General features: G+C 43.5%; 1 protein-coding gene across 1 annotated transcript in view; it reads right to left on the reverse strand.

The window, feature by feature from the left end:
* LOC124594054 overlaps positions 1-20821 on the reverse strand; it is a 328962-nt gene that overhangs the window by 14520 nt on the left and 293621 nt on the right. Inside the window, exon 9 of the mRNA XM_047132404.1 lies at positions 14995-15186. Coding sequence (XP_046988360.1) covers positions 14995-15186 — 192 coding nt within the window. The remainder of the gene's footprint in view (positions 1-14994; positions 15187-20821) is intronic.

The following is a 20821-nucleotide window of genomic DNA, read 5'->3' on the forward strand; positions in this document are numbered from 1 at the left end:
TAGCTTCGTGAAAGTAAAAGCGTACGCAGTCTGAAGGACTATATCGAAGAATAGTAATGGACCATAGTTCTTGCTATAATATCTTTGAGTGACAAACTATTAAAATTCACGAATATTTTAGGTGCCGTAATTTCTGAGAGTAATTGTACAAACAACCCTCCTTTCTTTCCCTCTATACAAAACTCAATCATGTTTGGTTATTTAATTATTATTTAATGTTGTCAACAAAAAAACTAAAGTGATTTTCATAATATCGTCTATATTGGTGAATAACAGCTAATACCCAAAGACGTTACTAACTATATTGTCTTCGGTAACGCTGCAACAAATGAATGATGATCGACTGAGCCAGAAAGTTAACATTAATTATTATGAAAACCCGAAATTTAGTCACAGTTACAGTGAAAATGTTAGTGGCTGCTCCATCTAATGTACACAGAAATGGTTTCACTGACTTGCTGAGCTCAAATATCTTCAACTTTCAATATTATTTACTAACAGTTATCGACAATTATTTTGTACAATTACTGCCATTATTTGCTCAAGACTTAAAACATGTCTGACTGATGGCAGATGCGTAAAATGGAAACTTACTTATCATCGAAATAAGCACCGAAAAATGTTTTTCTGAACTGTACTTCGTTAAGCAGTGCTTTTGAAGTCACTGTCAAAATGTTTAGACGCTGACAGTTTGGTTGATTACTGTCTTGCAAACAACTGAAACTTAAATTAATGTTGCTTCTTTCAGCACAGCAAAAATTTACTCATTGCTTCGTTATTTTGTTTGACTTAATTGCTTTTTTGAAACAGCATGCATCTGCTTCTCATTCATTAGGATTTTCTCAGGTTAGCAATAATTGATAGGATGTAGCCCACTTAGGCAAATTGTCTTATGTAGAACTGATGACTACCACTTGTAATATCTTCCCATTATTCAGTCACAAAATTAACTACGACGCTGGCTAATCGTATACAAGTCAACTCAAATAAATGGTAGGATCTTACTTCGTGTTGAGTCGTCTTCGGTGCATGTAAGGCATTGTTCGTTGACAATGTGTCTTCTTCTTGCCGCTCCACAATAAGCAAAATTTGACCCACCGTACTCTTCAAGTTAATTGGTATTATCGTGCAGTGATGGTACAGTTCCCGCGTAATGGCTTGTATTGTTCGTTGCCACACCAAACTTCCACCCAGCCATTATTTATTTTAACACGGTTGCCTCAACTCACACGCTGTATCGCTGCTCTCTCTCTCTCTCTCCACCATTCTTTGTACACTACTGGACACGTTCGTTCACATTTCAATACCGTTCTACACACTGTTTTGTCGCCGCGTTCGCACGTCCAGCGATAATGCGAGCACCACTTCACTATATTCTTTGACAACATCGTATAAGTATGACTACACTAGCGCTTACATTTGATATTCATTCAATTTAACAGTACAAAATTTCACGACAAATATTTGTACAATTATGTATGACTTTTGTTTCACAGAAAAAAACCATCATAACAGCAAAATTGAAAGAAATGAATTAGTAATTCAGAGTAGTCACATAACAAGATATTGCTACCTCGCTGGATAGACAGTGGTACGACCTCTAAACTGGCGCTAGTCGAGCCGCTTTATAATTTTTCCTTGTAGGGTTACATTAGGGTAACCTCTGCCACATAACGTCGATAATTTGCAATGCAGCATCGCAGCAAATATTCTCACCGTCACGACTGATATGGTGGGTCGGATGTGGAGAGAATTGGGCTCAATGTAACAAAGTGTAGACGCACAGATTTATGAAGTGTAAAAAAAGCTAAGAGCGTATGCTATCACATACTGTGTCATTTGTTAAGTAGTTCTTGGCCATTAACCTGTACAGATCTTTTTACCTGTTTCTTGGGGTCTATACCTATTTGTGTTATGCAAGGTGTGCTGCAAGCTGGCCCTTGGAAAAATATCCACCTCAAGTACAGACGTTTGTTATAAGAAGGCGTCAAAAAGGTTTCCTTTAGAAGGCTGTGCAGTCCAAAATCTGATGCCAGTAAGTCAGAATCGCCGTGAGCATTGAGACAATCACCCCACCGACTCACCATGATGAAGATGCACATTTGGTAAAATACTGTGTCCTGACACGTGAAGACGTCCATGAGTGCCTGCCGCAAATTCTCGTCCGACACGAGCCGTCGATCATTGAAGGCTTTTTTAAAGGACCAAAGGCGAGATCAGGAGAGATCAACACCATAGAGATAAAATAGGTGAGCTACATGAGGAGGAGGCGCTCACGCCACACTGTTTATAAAGCTATAGACAACATTGATATTAATGTTAATAGCGTTAATGGGCAGGTCTTCATGCATGGCCCTTCTGCTTTTTGTGAAGGAGTGTTTAATTTTACTTTACAAAATAATGATCAGAATAGAGCTGGCAGTGGATTGGTGACCGTAGCAATTGCACGGTACCCAGGAGACAAAGTGTCTATAGTTCAAGGACTGGAGGCTTTTAATGATAGAGACATTATTGCCTATCGTGCTTATCATATTGCCTATGTGTTTAACAGAGATATGGGAGCTTCCTATTTTATCGCTACAATGCGCCTTACTCTAAGGACTAATAATCACCGTAAAGTGTCTAGTGTGTGCCACTTCAGCTGTTATAACTTCTGCATTACATTTACTACATGGGCACCCGTTATCACGAAGCATTAGCACGTCTGGTCACAGTTTTCCTGCACCTTTCACCCTAATTACAAGCCGTAATTTCTCCAGAGTTGCGCAGTACCGTTCCTCAATGATGGAGACACCAGGTTGTTCGTAATACATGGGGCTGGCCTCGCAGATTGACCGGCATCTAGTGTCGAATCGCAAGAAGCACATAACGTGGCGAACCGTTCGATAGCGAGAGCTTTCTACAGACATGCTACCACAAACACAATTTTCACTCTCCGATGGATGTCTATCGATGTTTGTCCTTCGGCAACCAAGAAAAGAATATCGGCATCTTGGTACTATTCTCTCGAATTTCGTAAGAACGTCACTGTAGTTCACGTTCCCGGGCTTACAGCATGCACGTTGAAAAGTCTCGATTGCCACACTAATCCTTTGTTTCCTTCAAGTGGCCTGTCAGATGATTGCGCATGTTCAATTTTTTTTATCGCTCTCTTACTCAGGTTTAGGAAACCAAATAAGAAGACGTTTCGCCACTCCGTCTCTGGCTGGCCGCTTGAATTTCTGCGCGCAGCGGTCTGATTGGCTAATTAATTCGGAAACTGAACAATGTGCACAGCTTATTTTTTAATAATTGTATCCCATCAAAAGTTGCCCAGCAACACATAACTTTTTCAGAGTGCTTCTAACAACTTTGTGTAGCAGTTTCAGATGGATTAGTATGAGACACGGTCATCAATGTGTATTTGAATGTCTTAGAAACCTGAATTGTCAACAATGTTTCAGCAACAACTAGAAAATCAGGTAAGTCAGTTATGTACATTGAATGGGTTGATAGCTTTAGCTAACTCAACAGTCTTGTGCAAGTCTACCGGCACAAAGGTCTTGATCACCTTCCATCTTTCCTCTATTATTGCAAAATCTGTCGCTCCTCAAGATGCTTTGCCCACTGATCAAAAACATATGTGTTATATTCTAAAATATAGTGTCTCTGCCTCGCTGTTGTACCTCATGTTGATAATATCATATAACGTAATTTTGTTAGTAAAGTCTGGCTATCGAACTTCGCAAAAGAATGCAAGTTCAAGTTTATATCATGAAAGGCAATCTGATAGTTTGATTTCGTTATTAGCCACACGCACCAGATAAAAGTAAGAAGCAGAAAACATCGTTTAATAAAACTGCAAATAGAGCTGAAAGCTCCTTAGTTGAATTATATTTGAATAGCGGATGGCTATTTAATAAACGCAAACATGGACCGTAGTATGCTGTAATGTGATTTTTATTTAATCGTGCGACTAGCCAAAGCAGACTACTAGTCATTGTCAAGCACTTGTAAAACCAACTAAGAAAAGAATTACAAAGTCTGCATACAGCGCCATGTATAAATAACACTCTCACACCTCACATCAAGATAAAACATTACTGCAAAAAATGGTAATGTATGCAGACTACGTAGTGCTCTTTCAAGTTGGTTTCACAAGAGCTTGACAACGACAAGTAATCGAAGTTAGCTAATTGCACTATCAGATAAAAGTAACATTACAGCCTACTACGCACCATGTTTGCGTTTATTAAACATTTTGGGGCTGTGGATCCCCACACATACATACATAAAAAATATTGAGGGCTATTTGGTTAATTCTATATACCACAGAAGGCGATACTGAAACTTAGTCTTCAGAATCAGGAATCATTATTCAATCAGAACACGCCCGTAGGACAACACTTTTTCTTATCTCTTAAACATTTCGTACCTGAGCGGTTGTAATGCAGTCATTCAAGGCTGAGAAGGATTGAGAAGAAGTGACCTGAAGCTGTGGTAGGAAGAAGTAGCACGAAGAAAAGGGCTCACATGCCATTCTGCATTTCATTCTACTACACGTAAAAATCAGCGAATGAATGCCATGGGAAACACTCACTTCACAACAAGTACTGCAAACGTGACGTCGTTATGACGTCACGCGCAATATCGACAACCGCATGATCTGCTATAGAGTTTGTGCGATTTATTCGCCGCATTTATGCTGTCATCTTAGGCTCCTACCTAACCACACACTCTGAAATCGCCACATCCTCGGAAATAAAGATCCAAATATTTATGAGTCGCAGCAATTTCAGCTGTCCTTGTTAGGTTCCTGCCTAACGGCGTCATAGAAAATCGCTAGATATTCATTTCATGCTTCGTTCTCTCATCAGACGGAAGTATAAATAACATCGAATATTGTAGAGCCAACATGTATTAAATTAATAACGAAGCCCCAGAATGTGTCAACAAAAAAGATAAAAAATAAAATAAAAAATAAAAATATAATAATAATATTCGCGTGTGGCGAGATGCGAACCTTAACATTTTGGGTCCAGAAAAAATGACGTTATATATTTGTTTTTTAAAGGGATCTTGCCTTCCAGGCGCTCAAAAGCTCGAGGCAAAGTGGCAGGGGTAGCAACCCGAGGCTGGCTACCGTGTCTCGTTCTCTCCGGCCAGAAACCAATAAAAGTGTAGAGAACGTGAAATAGAGACACAAGAACATGATTTATTTATTTATTTCCTTCTTTTAAAATTATTATTAAACCATAGGGAATACCAGGGAACCGGCGTCGCGAGGGGGATGGAGCGGAAAGTTAGCAGATTCGGTGAGACTATGAACGCATAGTTTTGTGGAGAACAACATTCTAATGAACAGAGAATAATTGGTTGCAAGAGTTGAAAAGGCGTGGATAAACTCTTCATTGCAGTAACACCGCAGCTCTGGGATGGGTTAAGAGAGACACTATAAAGGAAATTGGAGAAAAGTTGTCTGTATTTGGAAACGCGAACAACTCCACAATGGGGTTCATTAACGAAGTGACAAAAATCTGGGATTTTGTCTCGCCATCAGCAAAAAGTTTTGAACTGCGTGTCCACAAATCCAGTTCACAGATTTCGTCTTCGCTTGATGGAACGAGCGCGCTTCCGGAAAGAGGAGTAGGTGAGTGGGTATCTGATGAGGAGTAGTAGGGGTAATGAGGGCCAGCATCTGACTCACAAAGAATCAAACACCTCTCGCCGATCCGCACACCAGGGGATTCTCGTCCATGTCCAAAACATCGCAGGAGACACACAACGAGGAGTCTTCGGGGTGAATCCCATGAAGGCCCGACAGGCATACTTGGTTCCTGTTGACAGTAAGGTACCAAGCAGATTGGACATTACTGTCAGGATAATGAGCACACATCGATTGCCAAACGGCACGCCAGCGATATTCGGTGACCTGGGCTGCTGAGAGCAACAGATAGCATTCGTGTATGTCAACCGTATTGGTAGTGTTTCAGTATGGACGTAATTCGAGGAAAATGTAGCTATAGTAAAAGGAGGGGGGTAGGACGTCCGAAGGCTGGTTAGGTGCTGAGAGAGAGAGAGTGGTGCATGGGCCTCCAGCAGTAGGCTAGTAAGGCAAGTAGGACCACAATGTCACAGCGTCATGCGAGAGCCGACGAAATGAGCTATCGCTCAGTCAGGCACATGACACAGACCCAAACCGCCCGCCCACCGTGGGAGAGTGATGGTCTCTACCCTATCTTGAACAGCAATCCGTAGAAAACACATGAATCCAGTGCCCCTATCATGCGGCAGGCCATCGATGGCGCAAAAGGAAATGTCTGTTTCAAGTGGGGGATACGTGACGCCAAATATACATTTGCATATTGTCTCCGCTGAAGAAGATCAAGGGCACATAAACGATGATCTTGGAGCCCAGCTGCCGTGCGGGATTAGCCGATCCGTCTATGGCGCTGCATTCACGGACTGTGCGGCTGGTCCCGGCGGAGGTTCGAGTCCTCCCTCGGGCATGGGCTTGTGTGTTTGTCCTTAAGATAATTTAGGTTAAGTCATGTGTAAGCTTAGGGACTGATGACATTAGTAGTTAAGTCCCACAAGATTTCACACACATCTGATCTGGAGCTCAGCTGTTAGCAGGGACAGTATGTGTGAGCATTTGAGAGCATTCATGTGAAATCAAGTCATAAGCATCGCGTAGTAGCAACTACACGGAATGTGTAGGAAGCCCCGGACCTATAGGCATCGTACGTTAGGGCCGCTACCGGAATTTTCGCCAAAGGTGGTACGGTAACCAATGCCAATTACTCCCTGACGTCAGCACCGCTAGGAAGAACGATGATAAGGTCGTCCGCATAAACAGTGGGGCTGAATACACGGACATCAAAGGCCGGCGTTGACCCAGCGCAATCTTTCCATGGTGAAAGCATAAAGCAGTGGAGAGAGCGGGAGGCCTTGGCGCACCGAATGGTGGGTCAAGATGGGAGGAGTGAGACAGCCATTGTAGGGTGCACGAGGGAGACCTATCACGACATTGACGGCAGTATCAGTGTAACAATATATGGCGGAAGACACTTTTAGGTAGTCGTGGTCGACCCTATGGAACGCCTCGCTGAAGTAAAGAGCTGCTAAAAGTCCAGGCATACGACGAGCGGCAGCATGAGCGATTACGTTCCGATACCGACCTTGGTGTAGGGGTGGCGTTTTTTAGATTAGTGATCAAACGTCATAAGTCCCGGGTTCGAACCCCACCATCCCTCAAACTCTGATTAATAATCAGCATTGGCGGCCGAAGGCTTCCGGCATAAGAAGTCTCCCTCAATCTACCAGAGGCCTTGTCAATGAGAGTGGAAAAGCGACAGAGGTTCAGGTCAGTCTCTTGTCCTTGGGGTGGGAAGCTACTCCCTAAAGGCGGAAGAAGCTGCAATGATCAACGGCATGAGGATGCAAAATGCTTTAAACACACATAACATGAATCCACAGGACACGTGGCCTGTACATGAAACAGTGTCATGATGATCTCCCTGAGCCTTGCGTGGCTCGTGTCCCCGCCATCATGTATTTTACACCCTGTTTTTAACGTACTTCTATCTCACTACGTTAATTTAAATTACTACTGTCACTGAGTTGCTGTTTTGCCTGACCGTGAGAGGCGTTAGCAGCGCATACCGATATATTCCCTTTCGTAGTAGCTTTGCTCGACTGCTATTACTCCCGGTCGTTGTCTGTCGTAAGCCAGTACGGATAGCGAGTTCGGAGAGCCAGTCAGTGGGAACGCGTCTGCAGCGTAGTCCGGACCTACCAGTCGGGGAGTTGTAAAGCAGCACTAGCGCAGTCAGGTTGGAGCAGCAGTGAGGTATGCGTCGACATGGCTCGCCCGATCATTGCCGCCATGCATCACTTGAGCCGGGCCACGGTATTGGTGGATCGTCGGTCGGTCGTCCTACCGGACGACGCGTTTTGGGCTCGCCGATCGTTCCTGTGTCGGCTGTGTGTGTGTGTGTGTGTGTGTGTGTGTGTGTGTGTGTGCGCGCACGCATTGACTCCCGATTTGTCATCGTGTGTGCTTAGTTACTGTTGGGTATCGTTCATGTCTTCGTGCAAGTGTTTGTCAGGTTGTGTGTGTAGTTGGCGTTATTTCCACTAGTGACTATTTTAGATGTTGTCGGCATTCTGAGAGGGGTCAGTCGGAACATGTGAGGAGGAGAGTTCACTGTGGCAGTTCGGGTCGTGAGTTGGGCACTGGCAGTCATTTGCAACGCGTCTGGAGCGCAGCCCGGGCCAGCCAGTCACCGGATTGCAGCAGCATTGGGCCCTGCGTGGACATCGCCCACCTGACCGTTGCCTCCACGAATCACTTAAGCCGGGCCTGACTTTTGGTGGCTTGTTAGTCGGTCGGCTGGTCCGAGGACATCTCCGTGCGGCGTAGTCGACTGGGCTGCTGGCGGTCTCTGCGCAGTGTCCGATTCTGTCTGCAGCTGTCCGATCTTTACGAACATCGTCGCTTGCTGACCCAGGACGTGAATGTTGAGCCGTTTTGAGCACTACGTTGTTGGTTCCGACGTTGCTATAGTGGAGGTTTTCCTGTGAGAAACAACGAGTGAAGTGTTCGAGATAGCCGCCGTTAGGTGGGATTGATTGAATTAATTTATCCGTAGTGAAGTGCACCAGCGGAATTTTCTGCCTTGTGGCCGTTAGTGATCTAGTTACCTGCCCTGGCCGCTAAAGTAGTTTTAGTCAGTGTCTTTTCCTCACCTGTTGTTGCTGCTCAACATGGTGTGTAGTTTTGGCAGCTCGGTTCACATACGCGTTTCTTTGGGGATAGTGTTACTTGTATTTTTTGGTGTGGGGGGGGGGGGGCTTTGAATTCTCGTGTACTCCGTCGTGGCAAGCAAGCGGTTGGTCGGTCGGTCCGTGACTGACCCTTGGTTGGGTTCGCACGAATTAAGTGTAGTTGAACTCACCACCTGTCTCGCCTAAGTGAACCAGGGCAGACCGATCCAGAGGAGACTCCTGAGTGCCGTTCTCTTTATTATCCTTTTGGCAGTGTTAATGTTGTTGTAATTTAACTTTATTATATTCTTAATTTGGCAAGGTTAGTTGTGGGCCTTCAGCCCTGGAAACATGTTCTCAGAGTTTCATTCAAGCCCAAACATTGTCGCCTTCTGTTCTTTGAAGGTTTAATTTCCTCTGAAAGATTTTACAAGTTGTTGTGGGCCTTCCGCTGTTGTTGTTGCAAAAAGGAAATTTTTAAACTTAATCAATTGTTTTACCGATTGTTGCAATATATATTTCCTTAATTCGCAGAATTTAACTTTGCGACCTTCAGCCATCTTATTGCGTTTGTGTATCTCTTTCTGTGCACCTTGCGGGCCATCAACCCTTTTAGCATCTTAAAACTTTGTAGCTTTCTGACTTCATTAATCATCCTATTATATTTTGAATTTTGAAGATTTAATCCGGCGTCCTTCAGACGCTCCGCATGCTGATCTCATATATGTATACGATTTATCTGATTCGTAAGTTTAACTGTGTGCCATGTCTTTTCAAAATTGAAGTTATTCTAAAGCATCTGTTTGGAGGCCTTCAGCCGCGAAACTAATTTAATTCTTTCAAAAGTGTGTTTGTGAATTAAATGATAATAAATTACAATATCGAAATGAATCCGACCGCAACTCACTTGATCCTTTCCACAACCCTAATTACCAGTTATCCCTGCGTGATTTTGCAGGCGTTTCACTCCCCATTGGTAAAATATTCCGGAATAGTCCACCATTCGGATCTCCTGGAGAGGATTGCCAAGGCGGAGGTGACCATGAGAAAAAGGTTGAATAACGCTCTATGAGTGGAATGTTAGAAGCTTGAATGTGGTAGGAGAGCTAGAAATTCTGAAACGGAAAATGCAAAGGCTCAATCTAAATATAATAATGGTCAGTGAAGTATGGTGGAAACAAGGCAAGGATTTCTGGTCAGATGAATATAACGTTTTATCAGCAGCAGCAGGAAATGCTGTAAAGAGGATAGGGTTCGTTATAAATAAGAATGTAGTGCAGAGAGTGTGTTGTTCTGAACAGTTCAGTGAGAGAGTTGTTCTGTCAGGATCGACAGCAGACCAAAACCGACAACGATAGTACAGGTACACACGACGACGTTGCAAACTGAAAATGAAGAGAGAGAGAAAAAGTGTATGAGGGTATTGAAAGGGTAGTGCAGGGAGATGAAAAAGTATAGTGACGGGGGACTGGAATGCAGTTATAGGGGAAGGAGTAGAAGAAAAGGTTATAAGAGAATATGGGCTCGGGAGAAGGACTGAGAGAGGAGAAAGACTAATTGAGTTCTGCAATACGTATCATCTAGTAATAGCGAATACTCTGTCAATGAATCACAAGAGGAGAGGGTATATTGGGAAAAGTCCGCTTGATACGTAAATATTTCAGTTAGATTACATCGTGGTTAGACAGAGACTCCGAAATAAAAAAAAACTGGATTGTAAGGATTACCTCGGAGCAGATATAGACTCAGATCACAATATGGCAGTGATGAAGAGTAGGCTGAAGTTCAAAAAGGTCAGGAAAAATCAATATGCGGAGATTTGGGTTACAGAAGTACTAAGAAATGACAAGATACGTTTGAAATTTGCTAAGGTTATAGACACAGCAATAACGAATAGCTCAGTAGGCAGTACACTTGAAGGGGAGTGGACATCTCTTACGCGGGCGATCACAGACGTTGAAAAGGAAAACATAGGTACAAAGAAGGTAACTGCGACGAAACCATGACTAACAGTTGATCGGCGAAAGAAGGAAGTACAAAAACGTTCAAGGAAATTCGGGAATACAGAAATATGATTCGCCCAGGAATGAAATAAATAGGAAGTGCGGGGAAGCTAAGAAGAAATTGCTGCTTGAAAAATGTGAAGAAATCGAAAAAGAAATGACTGTCGGAAGGACTGTCGCAGCTTATAGGAAAGCCAAAACAACCTTCGGGGAAGTTAAAAGCAAGGGTTCTTAACATTAAAAGTGCAACGCAAATTCCAGTGTTGAATGCAGAGGAGAGAGCGGATAAGTGGAAAAAGTATACTGAAGGCCTCTTTGAGGGGGAAGATTCGTCTGATGAGATAGAAGAAGAAACAGGAGTCATTTAGAAGAGGTAGGGCATCCAGTATGAGAACCAGAATTTAAGAGAACTTTAGACGACTTAAGATCTCATAAGGCAGAAGGAATTGATAACATTCCATCAGAATTTCTAAAATCTTGGAGGAATTGACAACAGAAAGGCTATTTACGTTGTTGTGTAGAACGTATGAATCTAGCGACATACCATCTGAGTTTAGAAAAAATATCATCCACACGATGCCGAAGAACGCAGGAACTGAAAAGTGCGAGAATTATCGCACAATCAGCTTAGCAGCTAATTCATCCAAGTTGCTGACAAGAATAATGTACAGAAGAATGATGAAGGAAATTGAGAATTGTTAGATGACTATCAGTTTGGGTTTAGAAAAGGTGAAGGTACGAGAGAGACAATTCCGACGTTGCGGTTGATAATGGAAGCAAGAGGAAACAAAAGCCAACACACGTTCATAGGTTTTGTCGACCTGGAAAATGCGTTCGACAATGAGAATGGTGCAAGATGTTAGAAATTTTGAGGAAAATAGGGGAGGGACGGGTAATAACAATATGTTAAACAGCCACGAGGGAATAAAAAGAATTGACGACCAGGAGCAAAGCATTAGGATTGAAAAGGGTGTAAGACAAGGACGTAGTCTTTCGCCCCTACTGTTCAATCTGAACATCTGAAAAGCTACCATCGCTAGGAGGACGGGCTATTGAAACACGGAGGAAGCACAGGGAGTTTCCTTTAGACCCCCTCAGAGGGCACAGATCTGAGACGGGGAGGTAGACGATCCCGCCAAGAGATGTCCATTGCTCCGTAGACCTACAGGAAGTCCATCTTGAAAATCGACGTCGTCCGCCCAGAATACAGACGTCCCACCAGACTGATTAGCTGGATACCAGAGGTATGCCCGCAGTTAGTATCATAGACAGAGAGGGAGGCAACCACACCAGGTACAAGCGGGGATGGTCGGTATCCACATATGGACGCTGACTGGTGACTAAGGCGGAGAAAGACGTTGCATTGTCAGGCGCTACGATTTCAGAAGATAGTGTAACGTCAGTAGGAGGATCGTCATCCCGCGTACACATCTGATGGAGACAGTCACAGGAAGCGGTACGGCGTTGTCTGTTCCGTTTCCTGGGCGGCTGTTGCTTCCAAACATCATGTTCTGTGTCGGATGGCAGGCGCCTTTCGTCCGATATGTGGCCAAATGGCAGAAGAGCGGAGATCAGTACAGCTCCATTGAAACTTCCTGACAGACTAAAAGTATGTGCTGGACCGAGACTTGAACTCGGGACTTTCGCCTTTCGCGGGCAAGTGCTCTACCAGCTGAATGACCCAAGCACGACTCACGCCCCGTCCTCACAGCAGGAGAGCTTCTGTAAAGTTTGGAAGTTAGGTGACGAGGTACTGGCAGAAGTAAAGCTGTGAGGACGGGGCGTGAATTGTACTTGGGTAGCTGATTTGGTAGAGCACTTGCCCGCGAAAGGCGTAGATCCCGAGTTCGAGTCTCGGTCCGGTACACTGTTTTAATCTGTTAGGAAATTTCATATCAGCGCACACTCCGCTGCAGAGTAAAAGTATCATTCTGGGAACAGCTCCATTATCAACAACCAGGGGGTGGGAACAGGTGACTGCGTCTGCTGATGGCCATTGTCCAATGGAACTGTTTCCGGCGGAAGTGTAGTAGGGACACGCAAAACGTCAATCGCGTTGTTGTGGGGAGTCGCCGGTACCAACTGAATAGATGCAGCCTGCAGCCCGCCGCGCACGCGTGAGATAGAGATAATACAGTGGGCGCCGCAGGGAGGGCAACGTCTCAGATCGGCGTCTGAACCAGTCTACGTCGGAGACTTTCAGAACGGTCATGGCCTTCCTGACCACAGCCTGAACAAGTGCACGGCTGACCATCGGACGTCCATGACGACAGCTCTGCAGCCAGCATTACAGAGTAGAATGACACGTGGTTCCCCTGTTGAGTTTTTATCTGCCGGATACTATTGAGAACGCGGTATGTTTCGAACATTTTTCACGTTTTAGCAGCGTGAGTGACGACTTGTCGCAAGGAATCTTATATAACGGCGACCACGCCAACGTCCGACGGTACGTCAAACGGGAGTTCGAAAACACGCAACATTCGGTGGCCAAAACCACGATGATGAACACGACAGGTCCTATATGGCGACCAGAGTAGCGGAACTTGTAGTCGTTATCATGGCGCCGCACAACATCGGCGCACAGCTCTCCATTCGCCAGAATTATGTACACAGTAGTAATAAGGATTGAAAAATGATTTCCGAAAACAACCTGCACCGGGAGACGCATTCCGACCCATATAAACTGTTCAAATTCATACGCTTTGGGTCAATCATGTTGCGAAAGAAACGTTAATTTAATCGCGTCGTGGCGATAGGGAAACGCCATGATGGTCGGTGAATTCGGACACAAAGACAAGCCGCTACGTGGAAGTAAGCAAATACGCTCTCGCTCGCAAGCAACACAACAGGCGAGGCGCAAACAAGACGTGCTGGCCTCAACACTGCCGGAAGCAGAGTGTCCATTAGGTCAGCACTTCACTGTGTGGTATTTGCCTATAGTCTTGGTTCTCATACTACCTCTTGAAGTCTTATATGGTCGATGAGTTAGTTACTAACCTTCAGTGATAATGGTGATTTGTTTCTGATAAATATTCAAGGCTCCATTGCCTTTAAACGGCTTACTGCAAATTACAATAAAAGTGTGTTTCATGCTTCATTTCTAGATTATTGGCGATAACAACTCACTAGTGATAAAGCACTCTTACGTGAAGGCATTAACCGTCTGTAAATCATTAAGTGAGGCTTAATTACAACAATAATTGCAATAAATCATTCCACGAATAACATGTTTTTATAAATCTCCGATGCGCGTGCTTTAAGTCTTGTGAGAGGCCCGTATCGAACGCAAACGAAAGTCGATAGCAGTTCCTGCTGTCATTGACACTGCGTGTGACGTCTGTGGCATGTGTTGTGATATGAGTGTTAAAAATGGTTCAAATGGCTCTAAGCACCATGGGACTTAACATCTGAGGTCATCAGTCCCCTAGAATTAGCACTACTTAAACTTAACTAACCCAAGGACATCACCCACATCCATCCTCGAGGCAGGATTCGAATATGCGACCATAGCAGCAGCGCGGTTCCGGACTGAAGCGCCTAGAACCGCTCCGTCACAACTGTCGGCTATGAGTGTTGTCTGGATGCCATCACCAGCACGGAATTCTACATTTACTGTTGCTAAGGCTTCTTTGGATGGCTACCCCTCACATAAAAGAAACCACTGCGGGGTCACTTGCGCGCTAGGACGTAATTTTAAATCAGTTCAATACAGAATGTACAACATTTACTACAGCGTTCAAAATGCAGTATAGGTTGTGAATCATGGCACTTGGAACTCCATTGGAAGCGCTGCTTGGATCAAAGATCATACACCATGCACTGAGGATGTTTCAAAAATTTCGTCCATGATTTGGTACTGGGAACATGTCTGGCGACATTTCACAGAGTACCGAACCACCCAGTGGGTTAGCGCAGCTGTTAGCGCAGTTGTCTTGGTGGCTGGAACCCGCACCCTGTCATCCCGTTTTAGGTTTTCCTTGATTTTCCTAAATGGTTCCTTCGACAAGGCGTCCTTCCCTAATCAAGGTTTGTGCTCCGTCCCTAATAACCTCATTGTCGGCGGGACGCTAAAGAGTAGTCTTCTCCTCCAGAGTGCCGAGAGCACAGTAACAGCGAAACGCGTTTCTTGAAAAAGAAATGGAAATTAGAACGTTCTCCATTTCCGTTCCCCAAATGACAAATTTAGAATCAGTGATACTGTTGCACCTCAAAAGGTCCATCAAGTGGTCATTTGCCGGCAGACCAGCTGCGGCCTTTACAGAAGCGACCGCTGCCGCCTGGCACTGTGCGGTGTGCGCCGACCCGCCACCAGGCGGCTCTGCGCCGGCAGGTTTTGCAGCCACAGCGGGGCCCTCGCCGATATTACCAGCCAGAGGGCTGGGTAGCCTGGAGCCGGCTGTTTTCTTGCAGGCGCCGTCCTTCTTCCGGGCCGACCCTGGCCCCAAGAATAACTTGACGGCAGCGCCCTTTGTTTTTGTCTCGGCGCGACTCGAAAGTTTGACTAAGCGGGGACGTCGCCAATCTCTGTAGCAACTGTTAACTTTGCAAAACTGGAGTGGCGCCAGATGAGCACCGGATACTGCTGTATGTCTCAGTCCAGCATTGTTAAGGGCATCTTCGACAAGTGATAAATGAAAGCAAATCGAAGTAGGATACATTTGCGATTACGAGAGGAAAATAGCCTGACGGAACTGTATTCTGCATGATGTCCGTACGCACCGATAGCTCCCAATAAACTTCTCTGTGAATTCACACACTGCACTTTTTACTTCGAACGACTTTCAAGGAAGGAGACGGAAAATTCCTTCAACATTTCGATGACTGATGACCGATACTTAGAACCAGATGTTGCGTTGGGGTTATTGTAGCTATTCCTGACAGAAAGCAAGTAATTCTAAAATCGGATGTATGTACAGAATTAAAATGGAAAGTCAGCTGCAGATCGTGTGTTGAAATTTTTTGCACATGCGCGAAGTCTGCCGTGCTGAAATCGAGTAAACAGCTATGATTCATTTATTTTATGCATTTTAGCTGCTGGGCTTACCTACAGATAGACACTTGTTTGTTATACTGTAAAACTAATTGATTTCGTATCTTATAGCTCACATCGCAACTTGAAGTATAGTTCACATCACAACTTGAAGAAGATGTGTCTATTTTTCAATGTTGGTATTAGTTACTGTGATACTTAATTTTCAAGTGGCATGAATTTTGAAGGGTTTGCACTGAAAGATGTGGTCACTGGCTACTTTATGTTTCATGCATTCAGATGATACGGTGCTGTGTAATAAATGTAGCTAACTTATAGAAACTGTTTTTAAAGTTGGTAGAAAAGCCACATCTAACAACGGTATGGTGTAAACCGAAGTTAAAGTATTCTGTTTTAGTACAGTAACTGAGATCCTCAGGTGCAAGTACTTTGTAGCCCAGTCATGAACAGTTCGAGCAAGTAGGCGCACGTTCCTCAAATTAGTATCACAACTTATTGTTTTACTTACTGCTGATAGAAAATGATGAAGAAGACGAAGCTACATAATAGAAAAGCTAAAATTTTGATAAAGCTTGACAAAAGTTTTGTTACGACACTTATCAATCGTTCTTTATTAAACGAATTCTACTCATATTATATAATATGTTAGAGTGAACTGAGGTCTGGAACTAATTCAAAGCCGGCCAGAGTGGGCGAGCGGTTCTAGGCGCTAGTCTGGAACCGCTCGACCGCTACGGTCGCAGGTTCGAATACTGCTTCGGGCATGGATGTGTGTGACGTCCTTAGGTTAGTTAGGTTTAAGTAGTTCTAAGTTCTAGGGGACTGATGACCTCGGATGTTAAGTCCCGTAGTGGTCAGAGCCACTTGAACCATTTTTGAACTAATTCAGAACATTTGTAGACACCAAATTTTTAAGTTAGCTGAATGCTTTCAGTTAATGTAATATCTAGGTGTTACTTTCAGGTAGGTACATGAATGAATATACCAGCGTTGATATACACAGAAACTCCTCCATAGCGTTAGATAACAACTCTTTCTGTTTCAAGATGAGTTGATATATCAGGTCACAGTCCCAGAAAAAAATTGAATTGTAAATTAAATTACTGCAAAGTAAAACCGGTATTTGTAAAACAAAATAACCTGGTTATCTCTGAAGGGTTTGCAAATGTAAGCAGGAATTGGAAATTTGGAAATTTGTGGTTAGGTCTTATGGGACCAAATTGCTGAGGTCATTGGTCCCTAAGCTTAAGCACAACTTAATCTAAGTTAAACTAACTTTCGCTAAGGACAACACGTACACCCATGCCCGAGGGAGGACTCGAACCTCCGACGGGGGGAGCCGCGCGAACCGTGGCAAGGCGCCTCACACCGCGCGGCTGTCCCCTGCGCGGTTGTGAACAGTAATGACTTAAAAGCTAATGGGATAAATTTTTAACTAAAGATTTATCGCGGGTTATTTCACTACCATTTCTCTTCCTAAATGTCTGCATGTAGTTGGTTGAGTTATCTCAGCTTCGTAAGTATACCCATTTCGAGCCGTCGTATTAAGCAGCTATCGTTTTCCATTTACTCAGTTTCAATATGGCGACAAGTGCAGCACTTCTTCATACAAATCAAAGGATTACTTCTCTGGTTTTCTTTCTGTATACTCGATATTCTGTGCACGAGCGAGAAGGCGTGGTGGTTAAGGCACTTGATGAGAGTTTGGGAGAAAAGCGGCTCATACTGTAACGCGTCCGTTAGTTTTCCGTTGTGTATCTCCTTTCCTCATAATGGGTGTTGACTGGAGGCCGATCAGGCATCCAACACCTTTTTACAACTAATATAAATACAACCATGTTTAGTAAAAGCACTCTACGTTGTGTATTTGAACTTCATATTTGAAATTAAAATATATGATTTTCTTCAGGTTGACGGAGGTGTAATCAAGGGTTTCAGTGAAGCCAGAATTCACTGGTACGTTACGTTACATAACAAAAAGTATTGCAGTATTACAGAACTATACTAAAATTCATAAGAAACGAAAAATTCATTAGCAATATAATAACAAAAATAGTTCGTGCTGAATGCAGTTGTAAAAGATGACTGTAGTGTTGTGGAAATAGGAACACTTTAAAATTAAGTTAGTGCCTATAGTTGTAATTCAATTTGTAGACAAACTGAAATTATAAGATCGAGATGACTTTATAAATTATTTCTTACCTGTAGAACAGTTCGGTGTACGGTGATAAAAAACAACAGAAGGCTTGCAACTGAATGCGGTGACAGTGTTCATGGCAACAGGTTATCTGTATATCAATTCCTTCTACTGTATTACCACAGATAACAAGTAAGTGTTTTCATTTCTAGTGGGATAGCAGGACATATGAGGGGCCTGTTTGTACTTTGCCATATCAGAGCAAAACACTGATATTCTATGATGTTCTCTAAATAAGGCCTTGTCCCTGCACAGAAGTGGCAATCAGGTCACGAATCCGTCGTTCCCGGATGTGAGGCTGTTAAATTTAATACTAAACTGTCTAAGAGTCTCTACGGTACTAAATGAGTATCCAAAGTTAGCTGGTATGTAAATGGTTTGTTGTTTATTCATAACGCACTAAACATCTACAGCCGTAAACTGCTAACAATATATCCAACAAATTAACAAAGTCACAAGTAATACAGTTTATGTGTATAGCACATCTGCATCTACATTAAACGTATTCCAAAAGCCACCATATCGTGCATTGGAGAGTGTTCATGTACCACTTCTACCCATTTCCTTTGCCGTTCCACTCGCAAATAGACCGAGGCCAAAACGACTATCTAAAAGCCTTCGTGCGAGCCCTAATTTCTCGCATTTTATATTTGTGGTCCTTAGGCGAAGTGTTCATTGGTGGCACCAGAATCGTTCTGCAGTCGGCCTCTGAATCCGGTTCACTAATTTTCGACAATAAGTGCCTCGCGAAGAGAGCGTCGTCTTTTCTCCATCCAGGAATTGCAATTTGAATTCACGAGGCATCCGCATAATACATGCGTGCTGATCGAACCTACCGGTAACGAATCAAGCAGCATGCCTCTAAATTGCTTCGATGTCTTCCTCTAATTCTACCTGGTAGTGATCTCAAACACTGGAACACTGCTGAAGAATGGGTCGTTCTCGCGTTCTATACGGCATCACTTTTATTGATGAGCTACACTCTCCAAACATTCTCCCTATAAAACGAAGTTGACCTTTCGCCTTCCTTACTGCCAAACTGACGTGGTCATTCTACTTCATATTGCTTTCCAATGTTACGCTCAGATATTTAACCGACGTGAATGTGTAAGGCAGCATCCTACCAATGCTGTATTCGAACGTTACAGGATTATTTTCGTAGTCGGCCGCAATAACCTACATATTCCACATGTAGAAATTCTGTCCAAGTCATTTTTGATAATCCTACATTCATCCAAAGACGACACCTCATCGTACACCATAGTGTCACAGCAAATAACCGTAAATTAATGCTCATCCTATCTGACAGATCAGTGACGTGACAGAGCATAAGGACTGTCCTTTACCCTTTACTGGGGCACTCCTGACGTCACCCTTGTCTCTGATGAACACTCGCTGTCGAGCCATTGCATAGCTGGGAACCTAAACCGTATTCTCGGACCTTCATCAACAGTTCACAGTGCGACACCGTGCCAAATGCTTTCTAGGAATATGGAATCTGCCTATTGCTCTCGATACACGGTTTGTAGGATATGTGAAATCTGCTTGTTGCCCTCCATCCATGGTTTACAGGACGTCACGTGAGAAAAGGCCAAGCTGACTTCCGCACGACCAACGGTTTCTAGATCCGCGTTGATTTGTGGACGGTAGGATTCCTGTCTCAAGGAATTTTAACCCAAAATTTGTTCAAAAATTCTGCAGTCAATTGATATTGGTCTGTAATTCTGCGAATCCGTTCTTTTACCTTTCTTATATACAGGAATCACCTGAGCTTTTTCTTGTCACTTGGGACTTTGCACTGGGCGAGACATGCGCTATAAATAGAAGCCAAGTAAGGGCCAACTGCTGCATAGTACTCTCTGTAAAACGGAACTGCGACTCCATCTCGACCTAGTGACTTATTTGTTTACAACTCTTTCAGTTGCTTCTCTACACCATGGATGCCTATTTTAATAACATCCATGCGGCAGTCTTGACGAGGGTCAATTGCCTGTATGTTTGGACGAGCATCATGCATGAATGATTCCTCAAGGGTGAAATTTAAAACTTCGGATTTCCTTTTGCTTTCTTCTATTACCACTTTAAGCAGTCGACGAGTGATTGTATGGAAGCCTTCAGCCAGCTTAGTGTTTTTACGTAAGAGCAGTATAATCTAGGCTTCTCGGCAAGATCTTTTTCCTAAGGAATGGTGGAAGAAGTTGTATGCCTCGCACAGTGGTCTTCTTACTGACGCACGAATTTCTACTAATTATTACCTTTCAGCATTTGCGCGTTCTTTTTTGAACCGAGAGTGCAACAAAATCCCTTTCTTCAGCGTTTACCGAATCTGATTGTTAAACCATTCTTGCCAAACTTAACCGATTTACTTGGCACATACGTCCCCAGAGGGCGATTTACAGTCAGTTAAAACTTTGCCCGTAATTCGTTGACGTCCGTCATGTGAGAGCTAAATTTTTTCCTTTTTATAGCAGAGATTCTAGAATGAAATTATGAAGCCGGTTCATTAACTACATTGTACGAATTAATTCACAAATCGGTTTGCAAATTCTATACGTTCTTCTCTGTAACTGCTTGCAGAGTCACTGTTTCTTAAGATCGTTACATGCGACACCTTCCTCAGATTTTAATCGTGTGGCTCCTACACGTAACTGAACCATACGGCCCCTACTTGTCATCTGAACTGCTCAACAAGAATCATCTCTTTCGGTGCACATTTTTCACGGAAAACTATGTCGTACGGGAAGTTCTTGTTCGGCCTATATTCATTCTTACATTACTGAAAGTGGTTATTAACATCAAATTGGAATGCGTGAATGACAGCTATTATTGCGAAGATAGCTGGTATGGTTGTCAACTAAATATGGGCTATATTTAATATATATA

The sequence above is a fragment of the Schistocerca americana genome, chromosome 2 (genome assembly GCF_021461395.2).
Source record: "Schistocerca americana isolate TAMUIC-IGC-003095 chromosome 2, iqSchAmer2.1, whole genome shotgun sequence".
NCBI lineage: Eukaryota > Metazoa > Arthropoda > Insecta > Orthoptera > Acrididae > Schistocerca > Schistocerca americana.